Below are 21,724 nucleotides of genomic sequence, written 5' to 3'. Positions count from 1 at the left end.
ATCACTAGCAGCTGACTTAGTTGGATCTATATACAGCCCAGACCTCTTCTGTGTTAAAGGCGGGCAGTTACGTTCCAGTTTCATCTTCCTTTTCATGTCAGCATTTTGAGCTGTTGTCTGAATTCTTCTTTCTGACATTTTGTCTTGTTTTCCATGACCTCATTCTCTTTTGCTGCCTCTCAAATCACTTCTTCACTGTTCCGTTTTGATTTCTGATATCACATCTCCAACTTTCTGAAAGGTATTTAGTATAGCTATATTTTTGCTGCCACCTTCTCTCCCACTAAATCTCATTGTGGTATAATCACATCATCCAACACAGATTCAGCTATTATCTCTGTGTTGCCAACTGACAGATCTAGTTATTTATTCCAAACCCATCTCTTCCTGTCCAAACTAGGATCTCATCTTGTTTTCTTGAAAACTTTTTGTAAATTCTACCTATTCTCTGTTCTTTAGAATGGGGCTAAACAGAACTCTCTGAATCTTTACCCTGCTGCCAGCCCTGCTTGCTGCCGCTTCTCTCAGTCGCCAAGTACCTACTTCTTCTCATTCAGGCTCATAACCATGTATTACAGTGCTTGTGTTTTGAAAACGTATTTTGCTTGAAGTCCAAAACCCTTTACTTTTGGGAAAAAGAAAAAAAAAAAAAAAGTGGGGTAGGTGGGAAATAGGAATTAAAACAGAGAGCAAGTAAAAGTGATACATTAAGAAGCATGAATATGGAAGTATTCTAGCTGCATCCAGGAAAGGTAAGGCACAAATAAAAATAAAGCAACCTTCTCCCCCATTGCCCCCTGGCATGCTTTAACGGTGACCTCAAGGAGCCACATCTAGATGGGAGAGGGAGTTCACTTTCCATGGCCCATTCAGCCTAAGCTCCTCTGTGAATTCTCCCAACATGGGGTCCAATTAGTGCCACTTGTGTTGGTGAATTTTTTTAGAGACCTGCTGAAAGCAACAGGAATGAGATTCTAAGATTAACTTTACACAGGCCRCACTATACAGCTCCTGAGCCCTAATCTATCATTTCCATTCAAGACAGATTTTGACTGAAGGCAGTGGGATTTTTTGATTAAGTAATGCAGTAATTATAGGTCCATCCTTTTTTTTTTTTTTATCATTACTGAGTTCATGTTCCTGACAACTCTTTTTAGTCTGTATTTTATTTCCTTTTCTATAATTTAAGAATAGTAATATTCACTATTTAAGTGTTTATACATCACTGTTACAGTTACATCAGTGAAACACAACTAATCTTTAATTTTTAGAGTTCACCTGCCACTGAACTAGCAAAGTCTATATAAATCATTCCAATGAGTGCCTTGAGAAATGCTGAGTCCCAAGTTAAGCATTATAAATGCTGGAAAGATGCAGAGCTGAAACTAAATATAAGGTCCATCAGCTAGAAGTTAAAAGACAAAAAGGTTATTTATAAATGGAAACCAAATCACACTAGCATAAGAAAAAAGGGATAAAAAACTTGTTCACAGTATTGTCCAGCCATGAATCCAAGATGTGAAACTTCTCTCKTGATTGTTTTCACTTGATATGATCCAAATATATTATCTATACAAGGATAAGGGAAAGGGGAGAAGACATTTAAGCTGAAATTAGCTTCCTGCTAAAAGGACAATGGGTTATCATGCCTAAATAGTGAAAGTCAAAAGAAAATACATGTAAATTCTGTGATACTGAGCTAGAGAATATAAACTGTTAAATTATCACTTTATCTTTTGGACTGAATACTGTTTAAAATACAGTAGAAACTATTAGCATTGTAAAATGTTTTTGGATTATTTTATGATCCCAAATGCAATACAAACATCTTTTGTGCTGTTCCATATTTTAAGCTGAACTGTGTTGTTTAGTAAATCATTAAGACAAAGRAGAGAAAGATTTGTGAATAAGCAGAATGATCGGTGCACCTATTTACTGTCTTATATCAGATTAAGAGGTAGTAGTCAAAAATATTTTAAGAAAAAATGTTCCTTGCCATGTACATTTGTGCTCACCTAGTGATTATCAGGAAATACACTGTTGGGGAAGCTGAAACAATGAAGTAAATGGCTTAGAATCAGAGGTAGAAAGTGGTGACCGCTCTAGTTCAGCTCACTAAGCCACTGAGATGCAGGACTCCTTGCCAGTCTAACAAAAGAAAYACCTGGAGTGCCCATTTCATCCCTTGTGATAACCTCTTAATGTCCGAAGTGGCAAGTGGCGGTAAAGCAAAGGGTATGTAACCAATGCAGGGCTTGTGTGGATGTGTGGATGTAGCAGAGGACTGCAATCGCTATCTACTGCTACTGTGCCATTAAATACTCATATTTAACGCGATATCAACTTGAGCCACCTGCGATGAAGCTAGTACGACCAAAATCTTTTAAAAAGAAGTCCCATCATATCTCTGAATTTCATTTTTTTTCACCTCTTTTTCTTCCTGGCACCAGCTTGTTGCAGAAAAGAAGTCTTTCACTGTTACTGGCACAGCATTTACAGGGCTTAGTATRTACCTGTGGCATTTGCATCTTTGCTCAATCAAACTGCAATATATAGATACATTTAATCTTAAAAATCATATAAAATTGCCTCTTTCTCCTTTGCTTTTCCCTAATAGCAGATTGGCACAGGGGGATTGCAGAGGGATGTGTGTTACAGGCTGCCTGCAGGAYCCTAGCGGACTAGGCTGTATTTAATGAGCGCGTCTTCACTGACAGATTCATTATTTGTGTTTGGTCGCTTCAAGTCAAAACTGATTAGTTACACTTACTGCAGCAAAGATTTAATGATTTTATTGTTTATCTTCAATTTATTTTGATTAACATCTCCGTTCTTTTCATTGCAAGTGCAATTAGGTGTAATATAACAGCGACTACTTTAATTTTGCTGAAATTAAGATGAATAAGTGACGGATTATGGCACTTTGTTTAACAAATAAATCATAGTTAAGAGGACTGTATTAGTAATAAATGAAAAAACAGACAATCTAATTAAAATGCATGAAGCTGATAGTTCAAGTTTCCAGAAATGCAATGAATTTTCATTTTACAAATAAACTAGATTTAGGTGTATTACTTATTTAGTGAAAATAAGATGACAAAAAGCACATATGTTGCAAACCATCTTAATTTCTTGTTTATATTGGTAAAATCAAGTACAAGCAGTGAAATGAAGGCATACCTTTTAGGGTTTTTAAGAGTTAGGATTATTTTGTCAGGAAATACCGCAATTAAGGACTAGCTAAAAAAAGAGACTGAAGGACCGAACTGAGAAGAGAATCTCATTAGTTCCGTTCTCACATGTTCAGACTTCAGCACTTTCTGCAACAGATGAATATTCTCCAAGTCCCAGCCACAATTTTCCTTTAAGTTCATAAGGTTCAATTCACTGCCATACAGCAAAAGCCTCAAGACACATAAGACAGAAGAAAGAGCTAACATGAAAAAAACTGAACCCAACAAACAGTGAGCAAATCAAGATTGTTCCACACAAGGATCCCCAAATCATGGGGCAAGTAGCAGGGCAGCAATCCTGAAGCCAGCTTACTGTGGGGGTCGTATGGGCTTAACTTCTGATAGAGGAAAACCAAGAGGAAAACGAACCCTTCAGAATCAGAAACTTTATCCCTCTGATGTTAAAAAGACCTTGTATTTGACAGGACAGCTTTGAAGATAAAGACGAAGCACTCTCCAGCTACAGGCTGTTCAACACCCCACACTGCTTTCTGCAATGCACTTCTCTTCAGTTTCTCAGAGTTCAATCACATTAGAAAGGAGAGAGGGAGGTATTTTTTAGTATTTTGTGCTCTATTTTTGATGCTGTTGTACCTTGCCCAGGCTGTCTTTGCAGAGCCCAAAAGAGCTCAGCTCTGTTCAATACGTTTCCATCATCACTCTTACCCACCACACTAAGTCAGATTGGCCACTTGCTCTCTGCTAGACAACATGTAAATTGGCTAATAAAAATGTACACTGATTCCCTTGACTGCACATATGAGACATCTCTAAACTAAGAAGTTGCCACTAAATACGAGAGAACGAGGAGAGTCTTTTCCCCTTTTCTTAACATACACAATTCATTTTTTTGTCCATGGGAGACTTTTATTCCAAGGACTGAGGGTTAGTGAGGACTAGAAGAGTTCGAAATATGCTCTAGTAAGACCTTATTTGGACTTTCTTCTCCCTTTGTATTAAGGATAGGAGGGTGGCGGGGAGTGAGAGAAGAGAAAGAAGCAGAGAATGCAATCCTTAAGACCACAAAACCTGTAAGAGAGTACTCTGCTCTTCTGGCACTTTTATAATGCTCTTCTGGTGTTGTCGTCTCTCTTTTTAAGAGTTCTAAACCATTATTTATTATTGGGATTGAAGCTATTATTGAAAGAACTTGCTATAATTCAATAATAGCCATTTCTTTGTTTCTTTGTTGTTCTACCTTATTTCGAATTTTATCACTGTATGTTCCTTGGAAGGATATTCCATCATTTCTGGATGCACTACATCTTTGAATGCTCTTATGTGCCCTTAGCATAAAACATAACTCTAAAAAAGGCAATAAATGTTATGCAAAGTAAACATGAACCAAAAGATTGCGGAAATTACAGACTATAAGGTTCAGATTTCTTTTTTAGCGTTTATCTTTAGCATTTATTTTTGTAGAAATACATGAATTTCGGTGGCACTGCAATTTTGTTTCAGCTAGGGATCAACCTTATGGATTTAAATGGATTTTTAAAATCATATTTTAGCAGATTCCTGGAAAAAAAAAAAAAAAAAAAAAAGAACTGAAAAATCATGGCTTTAGTTTTCCCATTCTATGGGTATAGTGGAAAAAATATGAAGCCCCTTTTGCTAGCGTAAAATGAAAAAATGAAAGTCTTCTTAGGTGCAATGAAGAGCTTCTAAGGCCTACAGCCTTTGTTCTTGATTATATTGATCAGATTTCCTAATTAAATTAAAACAGGCAGCTATTCCTAAGTGTATAAAAAATCAAATACATAAATAAATCTGGATACATATGACAAAATTATATATGAACTTATTTCCAAGTGTTTCTGTGTATTGCAATCCTTTTTCTACTATTATTTTCAGTATTTGTTAAACAAATGGTTGGTAGGAAAAGAGAGCAAGAGGRAGACAGAGAGAGAAGACATGATGCTAATGACCAAATCAACCTGTAAAAAGCAGCCCTGCTCTGACTGGAGCCCCAGTCATCAGCTGAGTGTTATGTAGGAGAGCCAGGAAGAGCTGGGGGAGGCTGTGGAGGGGTTGGCGAGCTGGAGACTGGCAGCATCATTGGGTTGAACAGGCCGTGATTGATTTGTCACCAGAGGCCCATTTGACTGGGCGAAAAGCCCTTCTGATCTCAATCTCTTCCTGCCTCCTTACCTCCGCTGTCCCTTTTTCCCTCTCTACATTTTGATGCTGGCACAGCAGCTGGGCAAGGGGGCTCAAGTTGAGATTGACGCAGAGCAGAAGGGTTGTAGGTCACTGCTGCTGAAACCCTATAACGACTGACAGGGGAGATCCAGCTCATCACACTTTTCACTTCCTATCTTTCCTCTAGAACCCTCGAGGTTTGCAAAGCCCCAGATACCCAGGCACACAAATACACAACACGCCATCCCCAAACACACGCACGGCCAAAGCCTCTCGTCTCTCTTTTCCTCTCTCTCTCTCTCTCTCTCTCTCTCTCTCTCTCTCTCTCTCTCTCTCTCTCACACACACACACACACACACACACACGCACACACACGCACACACTCTCTCCCCACCCCTTTCACCTTCCTGTTATCTGTGGCTGGGAGAAACCTCTAGATCTACAAATATTAATTACAAAGGACAACGAAAGGTAAGAAGGCGTCAATTATCCAAAGGTGTCGTGATGTTATTTCAAGTCAATTGTAAATGTGTGAGAGGGGAAGATTTCGCCCCAGTGATTCCTGCCTGCTTGGCTGATGGGGACCGGAGCCGATTCCTTCCCAGAACTGCTGCAGCTATGCCTCAAACCACACACTTTCCAGCAGGAGCCACCAGCATGGGCCTTTCCGAATTCTGTCTTTATTTCATTCATTAAGGGCATTAGGCAAGTTGGAATTTGTATGAAAAGGATCCTATGGGAATACTGTCTCCAGGGTAGGTATTTTCATGACTTTCCACATCCTGGGGCTCTCTCTGTATCTCTTCTCTTTCTCTCTCTCTCTTCTGTTAGATGGAGATTTAAAGGGGGCTGCCCTTATCTTCCAGCTCATATGGGGAAAGGAAATAATTCCTAGCAGCATATATTGAATGAAATGCTGTTTTATTTATTTTATAAAGTGGCAATTACTAACTAAAAAAAAAAAGCAATCTTTTCTGCTTAAGTTTGGTAATTATATTATTCCTGACTGTTTGCAGGTTTTTTCCCACACAAGATTTTTTTTAATGACAATAGCCTGCATTATCCTAAAAGAAAGACATAATGAACTGGACAATAACAAAATAATATTAATCAAACAAAGGCAGACTTATTAAACGGGCTGTTGTGTTCCCATAAAAGCAAGACAATCTCYGGACTCTGGCTCATTTCACTTGGCAAAGGAACATGGCATCAGTTTTTTAACTTTAAAATAGTTTAATGAACACGAATGGAGAAATAATTTTTCTGTGTATTTAGCAGTCTATAAAGAAGAGAGAATGCTTTAACTTTGATCGCCACAATTAGTTCCCTGGGTATCTAGAGGGGAGCAGGGCAGCCCTGGGAGCCTCAGTTCTTTAGATACAAAAGCATTTAGATCGCTTTAGAGCAGTTAATCCTGAGACTGGCTAGGGTCCCTTTTGTTTTCTAACTCCATTGTGGGTTTTGTTCAGTTTTTTCTATTCGCATGATTGACTGCCCAATGGATGCTAATTATCCAAATGTCGCTTCTGTCCTTTGAGTGACTTTCTATGTATTATGGGCAACTGTCATGCATTCTGTCATTCTATATCATATTACATGTATTATCATATGAAAATGGTTCTCTGCATAAAGGAAGGTGTCTGAACCAGCAGATGCTGCTGATATTTAGAGGACTTGCTTAATTTGAATGGATTTTCTATGGAAAAATCGGTCAGAAAGCATATAGGGGAGAGTCAGAAATGGGAAGTTTATCAGGTAATTATTTTTGTCCTTTTGCTGTTTATATGATAATATACAAAACATTAACTGTCTCTGCTTCTGAAATCTGCAGCCACCTTCCTCCTCTCGAACCAGGCAGCCCGTCTGTATTTATTAGAGTATGACAGCTTAAGCTAATTAAACGGATATCTGTCTAAAATAATAAGCCCAGAAAGTTAGAATAAACATTATGATTCTAAGCAGAAAAGGCAGCTATACAAATGTAGCATCAATGTTATATTTTAATGATAATCTGAAATTTCTCTCTGAAAAACAGCGGATGTGGAATTGCAAACAATAATAAAGTTCTGTGAAGACGTTTTTCACTGTAAATTTTTTTTACTTAGTTCTTCATCTCTTTAAAATATAGTTAAGAAGGATGAGGATAACAGCTGTGAAATTGCAAATTTCCTTATTTTTTTTACAAATCTGAACACATACTTAAATGAATATCAAGGGAAAGTGTTTTTGCTGCAATATTTCCACTAAAATAAACTTAACACACCTCAGTGTAATGTGCATGCCAGCACTTAACAGGAATGCAAGATTTATAACGATAGAGCTTTTTAGATTTGCACTCTGGGGTCCATTGAATCCATAGGAACATCCAGAGTTTCCTCTCTTAAAATGTTAGGACAGTGTTTTATATTTGCCATTGATATAAAGTATGGTGGATATATAACACTGAAATTAATGATCCTGTGCCTCATCAAAASTATGTGCAGTAAGTTTCCATTAATGGCAAAACTAAATCATGGGAAATATATACTTTATGAAACAAYGAAAAGATACTATGGAAAAGCTAGCTCTGCTGCATCAAGGTGCTTTGAAATTTTACAATGATCAAATATACATGATCAAGCTGTGCTTGTTAGGATACGAGGGGCTCAGAACAGTCAATGGTTATTGATCAGACTGTTAAGTATTTGTTCACGATTCTTTGTATCCCAAAAGGTTCAGGGAAATGAACAGTGAAAAATTGCATTAGTGCCCACCTTTGTCTRAGACTGATGTATCAAAATAGAGTGCATGTTTGCCAAATCTATTGGAAAATTTTGGTATGAATGATAACACAGTACAGAGATTAATATATATCTTTTTWAAATCATCTCTGATAAACTGTAAATGCTAATTCAAAAATGTAAAGATAGTCTTTGTAGAATATGCATAGTGAATTATTGATAAGAGCAGATTTACACATAAAAAAAAGATACAATGTAGCTTACTCATTGACCCTTACATTTTACCTTACATTTCGCTCATGTCAAAATATTTTGAACTGCAGTTACAATAACAGCAGTTTAATAGAAACTATGAGGTGAAAAGGAAATTTTCTGTTGCTCTTACAAAATATCAAACACAACTGAGGTGCAGTTACTACCTTTTGTTAAATGAATAAATATTGCTTCTCATGAGTAGTTCCAATTAATTGTTTTCTCACTCCAGTACCATTTGGCAAACAAAACAAATTATTCAAATAGTAATTCTTTTTTGTTTCATGATACTTCAGCAGTGTCTAGTTCTACAAGTCCATCATATGTATTATTTATTATTTTAAAATTCACTATAATGTTTGTTCCATAATTCAAAATATTAGGCATGTTGAAAGAGAGTAGCTAATGTATAATTCTTGCAAAATCRTATGAGGCATGCTTGATTTTTTCATTGTACTGTACATTACATAAATTCACAGGATCTTCCCTGAACAAACAGATCTCAGACGATAAGTTTATTGTGAATTAAACTACTGAGCCCAAAGAATTATTTCTGCAGATATTTGCCTCTTAGAAATGGTAACATATGTCTGCGTCTGAATCTACAAACAGATAGAAGGATACACACACATATGTTCATTCACACACACACATATAGCCACATACAGTCCCATATCTAATACATATTTATATAAACAAATTTACATACTCTCTCTTTTGTAAATCTTAAGACCAGCAATACAGAATTGATGTCCCATTTTCAGGTCTTCGTTTTCCTAAAGTCCCTTAAAATTATTCCAACCAAAAACAACATTGAAAACTACAAAACTACATCAGCCACATTTATACTCATAAGAAAACTTCGCAAGGCATAAAATTGGCAAAACGGCAGGGATTGGTTGGAAATGCCCTTTCACCTGACTGTGTCTGACCCGCCACTTAATTAATCTGGTCTTGTTGGAGAGCTGACAGTGTTAAAGATAAGCAGCACAGTGAACAAAGCCCAAGGCACTGAGAAGTTAAGAATACGTATAGCCCTTTTAATAAAATGATTTTACTTAAATATATTTATAGGATTCCACACTTACTCTTTTGCTTTGTATCTTACCAGATTTCTTCTCATTGCAAATATTTACATAGATAAGATTCCGTGGTTTTCACGTGTATCTTCATCTGTTATGCTTGCAGCGGCCRTAGCACTGTAAAGTTTGCATGTTTCCATACCTGCTCTCTGTGTTCTGAAATCATTTCTCAGAGATGTGCGGTGGGCATTCAGGGAGTCTGGATAGAGGTTCATAGTGACAAAATATTGACTGGATTTGGTATTCAGTTATGAAGGATGACGTTAGTGCCACAAAAATCTCTGTGATGTACAGGGAATAGTTAATTAATTAAAGGACCTGCTAATTGCTACTTGAGGTACTGTGCAGAGATGATGAAGGGTGCTTGGTACAAGGTTAGGATCTCAGTTTTGAGAGAATATTTTCATTTAAAAGATTTCTTTAAAGTACATTCTTAATTTTTTAATTTTTTTCAGATTACTGTATCTAGTTCAGACTCAAGTGTTCAATTGAGCTTCAATTAATTATAATATATGGTCAGGGTTCTTTAGCTGGGATAGATTGATGGAGAAGCTTTGTTTCATTTGGTGCAGGTGGCACTGTTTAATAAGCACAGGAGTGAATAATGTAGTGTTTGCAAAGAGAAATAAATGCAAAATAGAGAGGTGCAATTAGATCAACTCAGAGAAATAAAGGATAAATATTAAGTGGCCAGGTATCTTGCAAAATATTGAATGAAATAGTAATTAGTACCTGATTTAAAACTGCCATTTTAATTTATGATTATCTAAAAACACTSCTTTAAAATAAATCTAGTGAGGAAGTCTTCTGCCTTCGTTAGGCAAGCACATTTCAGAATCTGAAAAATGGCAGACTGCTCAAACCTTCTGTGTTATTCTTCTGATWCTGAGTGTAGAATAGGGTCTAAATATACAGCAGGGATTTCAACAATGAACTTCTAATTTGTCTTATAAAATATCTTAACCTTTGATGTTCTTTAATTTTTGCTGTCTTGTATTGTAGGAAAAAAAATCCAGTGGAAAATTAATCCTTGATAACTTGCAAACCACTGCCTACATTTCTGCAAAGGAGTTTCTTGATGTTTTTCATGTCTACACTGAATATAAAATAAAGTTACGGGAGATTGCTCAAAAGAACCACTAAACTGGGGGTGGAATTGTGAAAAGAGAAGTTCTTGAGAATAGAAGTCTTCTAATTGCACACAGGAAAATAAAAACAAGTATATAAGACTGAAAACAACAAATAGCAGCTAAGAAGAATGGTATTTGACTTTAAAAATATGTGGTAACTAAGAGGATACTCATGTGAGCTACTTAACAAAAGAATGTGACTGTATTAGGCATTTCAGCAACACTTCTGCAACTAAAAATTTCAGCTGTAGACAGATTTTCCACAGACGATTCCCCCCTACTGCTAACCTCTTAAATACACCTATAAAATACAAAATGTTCTCAATCACCTCCAATAAAGGAAGCTTCCTTACACTAAATGCATCTAATATTTGTGTTAGAAATCTGAAGTGCTTTCTGATGTGGTTAAATTCACAAAGAAAATGGCTGTAGAACAGAAAGGAAGGTATTGCGCATATCACTGAATATTTGCAGATGGATACAGAGCTGTGGAAGTTTACTTAGAAAATATGGAATGAATCATATTGTGAGTTCCTGCTTGTTCAGAGGAGGCAGTACTGGAGGAGCCTTTCTCGCAAGCCCTACTCCTGTTATGCAGCCATGTTTACCAAATCCGGGATGCACCCAATCAGGGCAGCTCCCAAACCTCCAGGATTGGTTGATGTTGAACTTGTAAAATGTTTATGAGTGTTTGCCTGGTAATGTAGCCCTGGGTGCCCTGCTGTCAGCATGGACTGAGTGGTACTATTGCACACAGAACGAGTGTGGAGGGGTGAGGGAAGGGGAATCAGGGAGCCCTGGGCAACTTCCTTATCTAAATTCTTTATGTGCACTTAGACAAAATAGTTTACACTGAAAAAAAAAAAAAAAAAAAAAAAAAAAGCCTTCACTACACTGTTAAACAAAAGAATAAATAAAAAGAGAATTGTCCATTTACAGTAAAAATGTGTTTCTGCAAAGAATTTCATTACAGTTATTTGAACTTCAACTGTAGAGCTACCAGATCAGCAAAGTGGCCATTAAAGAAGCCTGTAGTAAATAGATTAAACATAAATTATTATTAAGTAACATCTACACTGCTACATGCAAGAAGAAACATTTTTGCTATCTCTAGAAACATTTTTGCTATCTCTATCATATACTATGCCTGAAATTTACTGAAATTATTAGCAATTGCCCTTCATATTTTGTAAAAATCATTCTATTTAAGTTTCTTTTTACTGTGGTAGATGCTCCAGTCAAGCAACCAGATCCAAAGACAGCACTAAAAATCTATATTCTCCAAAATAACACACCACTTTTATCTAAAATATACAGCTACTGACCTTCACAATCGTATTTTCTTTACCAATTCACTGTAATAAAAATGAACATTTTGTCATCACTTTGGGAAATTGTGCCAAACACCTTAAAACACATGTCACATGCCAACTTTACTTCATTTTTCTCCTTGGGGAATAGATACATCTGGAATCATAATCACAGATAAAAACCTTGACAAAATTGCACATGATCCAGCCCCTCTCCCCAACACCTACCTTTTCATAACATTTAATACAATATTAATATCGGTTACTAAAAAGGCTTCCAACCTTTACATTTCTGACATAACATGTTCAAACCTATATTTCACACTTCTTGTTCTGTTTTAAGTTCAGTGGATTTAACAGGACTCTGGAGAGAAGATCATGTGGTTGAAGATTTCCCTCCCTCTTTGACACCCGTAGAGGCAGTTTTGGAATTGTTTAAATAGCTGTGGCTATATAAACTAAAATATGTAAGAGATCTTATTTCTGTCTCACTTGCGTAGATACACGCTTGCATTTTTATCTGAAATCCATTGTTTGACAAACAATTAGTGACAAACAATTAGTGTGCAACATCTGGGCAAAACATTCTGAATATTTTCCTTTTAAACTTTAGTATTTATTTTTGTGCTTATTCCTGGTTTCCCAGACAAACACAATTACCTAATGTTATAGAAGAATATTTTTTGGTGTTCTTTAGCAGTGATTGACAGCTTTTCAAATGAAAATAAAACATGTTCTTTGCTGATTGCTTTCTTTAAAGTGTGCTCTTTACACTGTCTTCAGCTTGGTTTACTTCTGAGACAGCTGCAAATCCGCTTCTGTCTGGGGTGAATGGTAAAAGTACACTTCCAGTAGAGCCTAAGCTCTCCCTAAATAAATGGCGTAGGTAATATTTGATAGCTAATGGCTGGGCTGAGATTTTACTGTATGCTTTTATAAAACACTCATTAGCTGGTATTACAAAGAAATGAAATTTGAGAACTTTGCAAATTTTCATGTATTATTGTGTTTGTAATTAATACTGTGCAGGAAGTATCCAAGGCAGCTCGCTGTATGTCATTGTTCGGGTTAGAATGTTGCAAGCAACCTCTTCTTGTTACATATTTAACAGCTTTGAAAGACATTTTTTTAAAACAGCAAATGTACTAGACAGCTTTAAAGCAAAGGACATTAAATGGGTTGCCAATTACTCATTCAACAGCTCTATGTGTGTTAAAAAAAATGCATACCACCAAATTTTCCTGAGACAATCCACTTAGATTTCCTGTGACTCACACACTGTTTTTGCACTAACTGGATAAGGATGGTGATCATTCAGAAAGAGAAACATATAAAATATTTCTTACCGTTGAATACTAAAAACGTCTTTACAAACGCATTCTTTACAGTTTGGGGACAGCATCTGTGACAAGAATGTCCTATTTTTAAGCTGTATGGCGTTTCTTAGTAAGATTATTTCATTATTCTCTTTCACTTTAAAATGACCCAAAGTGTCTCATTTGTTACATAAAGAACATAAAAAGTGATATACAAGTGGAGTAATAATTTCCTTGAATCATTTCAAGTCAGTCTATAGAGCCTCTGAATCCRAAGCCTGCTAGTCTCTCTCCAGCAGCTCAGGGAGATGAAGAGCTGAGCTCCGCTTGCTGACAAGAAGCAAACTGTCTCACATTTTAGGAGAACAACATCACTGCCTATAAAAATGAAGAAGAGACAAAATAAATAAAACCAGTTAATGTTGTAGTTAACTTGCAAATCAAGTAAATCTGTTGGTACAGTATTTTAGAAATAAATGATAACAGCATCACACCAAACACACATTTCYGAACATATAAGCGTTCTGATTTTGATTTAATGGTATATCAGCGTCAACTATTGCTTCCTTTGCTGGTACACACTTCCTGATGCCTACTGTGAAGGGTGCCCATATTTACAACTGAGTAAGATGATTAATTACACCTTGTCAATCACGGTGCATGAAGACATAACACCACAGCAGACAATGAAGAAGATGCCTGAAGCTACAATTACATTTTAATTCATAGTTTATTGTATGTCCCAATATATTGCAGTCTAATAACCGTAGGGGCATCAAAAACATATGAGATATCAATCACTCTGCCCCCTGGTCTTTCATGTTTATATTATTCCACAGCCTTTAAATTACCATAAGYAGTTACTTATTTTCTAAGCTTTCTTCTCTCTTACCTTTTGCTTCCATTTATCTTTTATTCCTAGAACCTTTATCCAAGAGCTATAAAGTATTGATGGAAGTTTGCAGTTCACTTAAAATCTGCAACAGCCAACCTGAAGGGCAGCAATTAGCCAGGCCAGGCCAGGCTGGTTGCCTTTGTTGCAGGAGGCGTCGATTCTTTTGTTCTGGCTTAGTCACGGTAGCTGGGTGGAAGCTGGTACCTCATTATGTGGTTGGTCTGTTTGTCTGGTAGGTAGCAGATGGCACTGGAGATGACGTTACCAAGAGAGGCAGGCTAGAGAAACTCAAGACCTGTGATTTGTTCACCTGTCACCTATAACAAAATACAGGTTAAAAGACTTTATTATTTTAGCTGCAGTTCTTAAAAAAAAAAAATCTCTTTTCAAACAAGCCGAATCCCATCCTAAAAGATTATTTTGCTATAGCGATTTTTCTGTAGCTCATTATTCTGTGCTATCCAGGATTTTATTCAGAACAATGTAAATGTCATTCATGTGTCAGTGTGTACATTAGCAGCTTTGTGTTTACATTCTGTTACTTTCCTTGTGTTTTGGTAGCCAGGGTTGGATGTCTTCTCGTGTTTGCATATCCATTAAGGAGACAATCAGGGATAGCCTGGGAGCGGGGGTCATGCCAGCCCTCTGTACCATGCCATGGGGACCTTCACTCCCCAGCACCCGGGCAGTGCAACCGGAAAAAAATATTATGCTGTAATGACATAAAATATACATAATCTTTATGGTAATTAGTAGTGTCAGATAAAGTATATGAATCCGTGACCTTTTAGAACTCTAAATACACAGAGAAAGTATGTAATCAATTATGTGATAGGAAATTAAACCAGTATTAAAATGCTTAAGGATAATGGAGTGTGCAGCTCTGTGGAAATATGCAGCAAATTGTTTAAGAAAAGCCAAGGCAAAAGTGCCCACAGCAGCGCATGGCGTTGGAGGTGCCGGCTGAGCTCGGGGACACCTTTCAATGCTGGGAGGCAGGTCGTCCCACACAGAYGGTACCTGCAGAGTCTTGTAGCAGTCTTAGCACCTTGCAGAGTCTTGCAACGTAAGGCAGGAATGGATATACCATTTTTACCATCAYGTTCTGCAACTCCAATAATGAAGAAGTTGCTCTTTCCTGTCTGAATTTAAAGCACGAGTTTCCGTTGCTTCCAAGCTCAGATTTTGAGGCGGTGTTTGAGTAGCTCCCCCCGCCGCTCCCGGGGATTTGCACGTTTGGTGCTCATGGGCCCCGGGGGTCTCGGAGCCACTTCACCCCTGCGAGCGGCGCTTCCCCTGCGGCGCGCGGGCCTGCGCGGAGCGATGCGCACAGGTGTGTGTGTGAGGCGGGCAGCACTGCCGCACGGGCGTCGCGGGACGCGCAGAGCGGGGCATCGGTGCAAGAGGATTTGGCGGGTTAGCCAAGAGCGGGCTCCTGGCCGCGCTGCACCTGCCGGAGCGCGCAGCGCCCGCGAGGCGAGGTCGCGGGCGAGACGGGCGCTGGCGCAGGGGCTGCGCGGCCGCGCTGCCCCCCTTGCGCTGTCTCCGCGCTCCGGAGCTCCGAACCCAGCAAGAGCGGCCTCGCTGCCGCCCTGCAGCAGAAACTGGCTCGTCGGGAGCCCTCGGGCTTCCCGGGCACCCTGCGAGCCCTCGGGAAGGAGCACGGAGCCGCTTAGGCCCCCTGGCATCGGGCGACGATCGCGAGAGCAGCGCGCTGGGTTGCGCGCCGCTAATTAGGGCCGAGCTGCGCGCCGCTAATGAGGGGCTGCGCCCCGTTAATTGAGGACATCCTGGCTGTCGCGATCCGCAGGAAACTTTCGCCCTGGCGCAGAGGTGTCCAGGCGGGAGCAGCCGCCGCGCCAAGCAGGGCCCGCGCAGCGCCGCGCACCCTGCGCGCCCAGCACATGCCCGGGCGCCGCGGCAGCCAATGGCGGCGGGGCAGGACATGATGTCAGAGGGGCCGTAGAAAAGGCGCGGAGCCTCGCGCAGCTCCCGCTGCAGACGCGCTGCTGCCCGCGCTGCCCGCCCCGTCCCGGCCAGGCCCGTCCGCCTCCCCCCGGCCTCCGTTTTCCCAATGAGCGCCCGCGGGGGGAGGGAGGCGCTGGCCGGCCACCAAACTTGGCCCCCGCGCCGCGGCCGCCGCCAGCCCCGCGGGCCGTGAGCGCGAGCGGCCCCAGCGCTGCGCGCCGCGCGGGGCCCTGTAGTTCCCTGCTCCCTGTTGTTATTTTTATTTATTTATTTCCCAGCGGAGATGGTTTGATTTCTTTTTGTCGTCCTCTTATTTCTCGCCCCCTCCCCACTGCCCGGCCTCCCTCAGCCAAGACGCAGCCTGCGACGCACCTGGGGCCATGAGCCCCGCGCTGAAGAAGCCTCCAAGAGGGACGCGCCGCGGCCCCGCAGCAGCCTAGAGCCGAGCACGGCGCCTTCCGCGCCCCCGGGGGCCGCGGAGCAGCGGGCGCGCCGGGGCGGGGAGCCGCAGCCCCGAGCCGCGGGCGGGCGCGCTACATGCATGGGGGAGGGCTCCGGGTAGTGCGCGCCCTGGGCTCCTGCGGGGACCCCGACCACTGCCAGCAGCAGCAGCGGCAGCAGCACCTCGGGGCCACCTCCGCCGCCTCCTCAGCGATGCTTTTCCACAGTCTGTCCGGCTCCGAGATGCACGGGGTCATCGACGAGATGGACCGGAGAGCCAAAAGCGAGGCGCCCGCCATCAGCTCGGCCATAGACAGGGGAGAGACCGAAACGGTAGGAGGCGAAGAGTGGGAGAGTCATTCAAGCCCCCAAACTTAACGAATCCCTCAAAGATTTCCCTTAAAATAATAGGTCGTGGGGAAGCCTATACAAAATACTAGATCAGAAGAAAAAAAAAAAAACAAGCATCGGGGTACCCCAAAAGATTAAATTAAGACGTGCGGCAAGGCATGAAACTGTTAATTATTAATAATATGCATACTAATAGTAACGGTTGGGTGAAATGAACGGTACTGCTCTTGTGAGAAAGCAGCAATAGAGACCAGCCTTTTGGTAGCGTCCAAGAACTCCTTCCTTTCCTTCCCTTCCCTTCCCTTCTTTCCCTTCCCCCAGCCCGTCCGGCCTCCTAAAGTTTTTAGGAAGAGGCTAAGTGCGCTTTTATGCAGATAACATTTTGGCTCAGCGAGATTTTTGTCTGCAGGATGGAAAGACAAGCAGCACAGAGCCCCTTTCTCCGTTATTTTTCAGGTGGGATGGCTACATGGAGGGAGTCATTAGAGCATTAAAACATCGCTAGTATTTTTAACTGATGATTCTGTGTAGTAGTAATATGTATGAATGTTGGCTTTGCAAAGGAGAAGCAGAGCTAGCAGATGCGCTCGGGGATGCGGACGGATGAGCCTATTTGTAACTTTCTTCACTTTTCCTGCCGTGCTGCTGCTGCGGGGTAGCTGGACACCAGCACGTACGATACAAGGAGCATCCTCCGGCCGGAGCTGCCCGGCCGGGGAGGAGGTTTCTGCGGGGCCTCAACGCGGGGTTCCGCGTTTTGTGCGTGTTACTTTTTGTTCAGGGAAAATGGTAATTTTGAATTTACAAAGATTCCATATTTTGGTTAAATGCTCTCTTGTAAGCTGATACGGGCAAGGGTAAGAAATGTTTCTGCTCTCAGTTTTTAAAACTTCATCAATATGTGTTATTTCTCTTCAGATTATGTCGAAATTTACCTAAAAGTAATAGAAAGATTATATAATTTTGAAATATCGGCTAAACGAGCCTTTACACAACAAAGACAGAACATGATCCCGAATAGTTTTACTTTCCTTTAGAAAAGTTAGTATTTGTATGTACAATTAAACAATATCAAAATATCTTTACTAGAATAAATATCGTGGTGTGATACCTTAGATATCTCTATATAATTTGTATACATATGCACGTGTATATAATGAGTGGTATAAAAAAAATGAATCCTTAAATACCGTTTATGGAACTCGGAATATTGTCAGTGGAAAAGCCAAGCCGAAAAACTGTGTTTTATTTAAAGGGGGTTTAGAAGAAATTACTTCGGTTATAAAGCGATCGCTAATCAGAGGTTATTAACGGGTTACAGAAACGAGTTATTAGTGGAGCTTTGTGGACAACATGCTAGTAGAGAGCTATAATTTTATTTACTTGCAGTAGGGGATAGGGGAAGGAGAAATGCTATCAGCGATGGGATTTTGTCCTCTGTGCGAGTGTTGCAGGAAAGTGTTCGGTGCAAGAAAATAGCTTCGTTTTCCTCGTCTCTCCCCGTGCTACGCGCGCGGGGCTCGGGCTGCGGGGCCGCCTGACCCGCCACCTCCCTCCGAGCTGCGCAGTCCCCGGTCCCCGCGGCTTCTCCTCGCCGCTTTGCGCTGCCGGGAAGGCAAAAGTGCTTACATGGCTCTCGATATATATTTTTTTCAGTAGACGTTGACAGAATATGGATGTACTTATTTGTTTTCTTTCAGGGAGTTTCGATTGGATTGTGATTTGACACTAAACTATTAAATTATATAGGGGTTACATTTAGTTTTATTGCTTCCAAGTTTATCCCGGCATAATCTAACGTGTTCTGTTTTTTCCTACTTTCTTGCGCGCGCGTTTCCCTCTATTTCGTTTTCTGCTGCAGCGCCCCGCGCCTCGGGCTAGCAAAGCTCGCGCGCTCCGCGGGTTTATTTGCTGGTGCCGTTAATGTTGGGCGCTAGCGCGGCTGCGAGCGCAGGACGGGCCGTGCGCGCAGCTCCCGGGCTGCGAGCGAGTCCGCGGCTCTCACAGCCGGGTACAGACCCGCTCCTCGTCCTGCCGCTGCGGCCACTCTCCCGGCGTCCAAACCAGGAATTTCCCAGTCTCTGCTGTGCGCTCTGCCCCGCTCTGTGCCGGTTGCGTTCGTTATTGATCCGCGTCTTTCCCGGTTGTTCTGGGAGCGACAGAGCCACAAAACAGCGGTGCGCGGCGCCTCCCCCGAGCCCCACGTTTTTTGCCCTCCTTCCCCAGCCCCGTCTTTTCTGTGGGGCGGGAGACGCCGGCGGGACCCAGGGGAGCCGCGCTCCGCTCCGGGGCAGTGCGGGCGGGCAGGGTCGGGCCGGGCCGGGGCGCTCGGCGGCCTGGGCCGCTCGCTCACAGTCGCGCTTGTCCCTGCAGACCATGCCGTCCATCAGCAGTGACCGCGCCGCCCTGTGCGCCGGATGCGGGGGCAAAATCTCCGACCGCTACTACCTGCTAGCTGTGGACAAGCAGTGGCACATGCGCTGCCTCAAGTGCTGCGAATGCAAACTCAACCTGGAGTCCGAGCTCACCTGCTTCAGCAAAGACGGCAGCATCTACTGCAAGGAGGATTACTACAGGTAGGGGCTGCGCCACCAGGCGCGGGGGCTGCAGCCCCCTGCACGGCGCAGGGCTGGCCCTGGGGAGCCGCTCGGGCAAGGGCGGCCCCGCAGGAAGGGTCCGCGGCTCGAGGGCGCAGGGCTGCGGGGCCGCGGACAAGGTTTGTGGGCCGGGGTGCGGGCAGCGCCGTTCTCCGGACGGAGCAGGGTGTCCCGGGAGTGCCCGGGAAACGGCCCATTCGCAAATGGCCCGGCTCGGGCGGGCCCCACCAGCCCCTTTCCCCTTGCCGCCTTCCGGGCAGTTCTGGCCAAGGCGGGATGCGCCTCTCACCGTCCCCTCTGGCCGTTCTGTTTTGCAGGAGGTTTTCGGTGCAGAGATGCGCGAGATGCCACCTGGGGATTTCTGCCTCCGAGATGGTCATGAGGGCCAGGGATTTGGTCTATCACTTAAACTGCTTTACTTGCACCACTTGCAACAAGATGCTGACCACCGGCGACCACTTTGGCATGAAGGACAATCTGGTGTACTGCCGCCTCCACTTCGAGACTCTCATCCAAGGGGAGTACCAGGTGCACTTCAATCACTCGGATGTAGCCGCAGGGAAGGGCCCGGCGCTGGGCGCGGGCTCTGCCAGCACTTTGGGACTGCCTTATTACAACGGCGTGGGGACTGTGCAGAAGGGGAGACCCAGGAAAAGGAAGAGCCCGGGGCCCGGCGCGGACCTGGCAGCCTACAATGCAGGTAAGAGCCCAGTGCCCCCCAGCATGATCTGAAAGGTTTGTTTCTGCTCGCTTCCAAAGAGGGATTTCCGTTTATTTTAGCTTAAACCGTTAATAATAGTTTAGCTGCAGCATAATTATTGAGATCAAGTGCTGTCAAATTGCAATTACAGAAGCTAATATGTTAGCATTTTTCACTTCAGCTGGAAATAAAATGTTTTGAAGCAAGGTCATCTGGTTAAGGAGGGGGGAGCAGGGGGAGCACAGCCTGAAATGAAATCTGGAAACCAGAGATTGTAAGTTAGCACTTCAGAGAGCTGTGAATTTCCTTTGGTAGCTGCGTTCTTAAAGGCTGCTGATGGGWGAATTATTCTGCCCTTTCCCAGAGCTCCCGCTCCTCGGAGTCTGGGAAAGAAGGAAAGGGAGAGGGGAAGCGAAGGAAGCGGCGGGTCCCCGGGGCGCTGCGCGGGTGCCCGCGGGGCTGCGGGAGGCCAGTGCTCGCACAGGGAGCCGCGAGGCTCCAGTTTTGTTCCGCGGATGGCGGCGGAGGAAGCGACGGCCCYTTTGCAGCCTGCGCAGCTGCCCGGGATCCGGCGGGCAGGGCCCGCGGGCCGCTCCGCAGAAACCTAGCGGGCCAGGGCCCCGAGCTGCCCCCTGGGCTCCTGCCCCTCCGCCGAGCGGGCCCYTTGCGCCACAAGTCCGAGATACGACGCGGACAAAAGCGAACGGCGCCTCCCGCAGTGCCGCGTGTCCGGGCGCCCTGGCCCAGCGGCAGCTCCCTCGCCTCCTTCTTCGGCCTCTGCTTCAGCTTTGGCCGCGGAGCTTTCTGTGCTTCCCATTTTGTTTGCCTTTTTTTTTTTTTTTTTCCCCTCTGAAGTTCAGCCTCGTCGCCCAGAGTGCAGAACTGCCTCCAACTTTAATTTTTTTCCCCCTCTTTTCCTCCTCTGCTTATTCTTTCCCCGCCAAGGGGAGAGGGCGGCGGGGAAAGGACAAGCTGGCTGCGAGTCGCTGGGCCCTACGCGCCCCCCCCGGCGCGGGGACTCGCAGCTCTGGGCTGCGCTTGGGCCTCCGCGGGGGGGAAGYGCGAGGGGCGCAGGGCTCCGCGGCGGGGGGGCTGCGCGCGCTCCGCGCCGAAGGACAAAGTAAGGGCAGGCCCAAACCAGGCAGATTGCGCTGGAAATTGAGAGAAGCGGTGCATCTCGGCCCAGAGGGCCCTTCTCGGCAGCGAAATCGGCACCTCTAACTYCCCCTCCAACTGCAGCCAAAGGGCCGGCGTTGTCCCGGGGTTGGGGGCTGGCGGAAGGTGCAACAGCCTCTCCCGAGGAGCAGGGAGCTTGAAAACCCGGCAAACACGCGTCCTGCCCCTTGGAAATGGTTCTCGTTGGGAGGGATTCGCTGCTGAGGTCCCGGCTCGGCGCGGGCACCTGAGCACAGCGGAGGGGCCGCAGCCGCGCGCGGCTCCCGCGCCTGGGGGGACAGAGCGCGGCCCGTCCCGGCTCTGCGCGCCCCGGGCGCCCCTCCAGCGGCCGCTCTTAAAATTTCGAAAATTTCCCCCCCGATTCTTTGCTATTTTGATTTTCGCTTGGCCCCTGCAGCCGAAAGCTCTTC

At 43.7% G+C, this 21,724-nt stretch overlaps 1 protein-coding gene across 2 annotated transcripts in view; it reads left to right on the top strand.

Annotated features, from left to right (window-relative positions):
* The first annotated feature begins 5,825 nt into the window (after positions 1-5,825).
* LHX2 (LIM homeobox 2) overlaps positions 5,826-21,724 on the top strand; it is a 28,394-nt gene continuing 12,495 nt past the window's right edge. Inside the window, exons 1-3 of one of the 2 annotated variants that reach the window (XM_026049418.1) lie at positions 5,826-5,847; positions 19,215-19,417; positions 19,756-20,138. In XM_026049418.1, coding sequence (XP_025905203.1) covers positions 19,218-19,417; positions 19,756-20,138 — 583 coding nt within the window. In that variant the 5' untranslated portion in view covers positions 5,826-5,847; positions 19,215-19,217. Of the gene's footprint in view, positions 5,848-16,688; positions 16,824-19,214; positions 19,418-19,755; positions 20,139-21,724 lie in introns of those variants that run through there. The other variant, XM_026049417.1, reaches the window with a different exon arrangement.

The sequence above is a fragment of the Nothoprocta perdicaria genome, unplaced genomic scaffold (genome assembly GCF_003342845.1).
Source record: "Nothoprocta perdicaria isolate Ctin4 unplaced genomic scaffold, notPer1 scaffold_6, whole genome shotgun sequence".
Lineage (NCBI taxonomy): Eukaryota > Metazoa > Chordata > Aves > Tinamiformes > Tinamidae > Nothoprocta > Nothoprocta perdicaria.
Note: the sequence above shows the minus strand (reverse complement) of the source record. Positions and strands in the feature narration are given on the sequence as shown.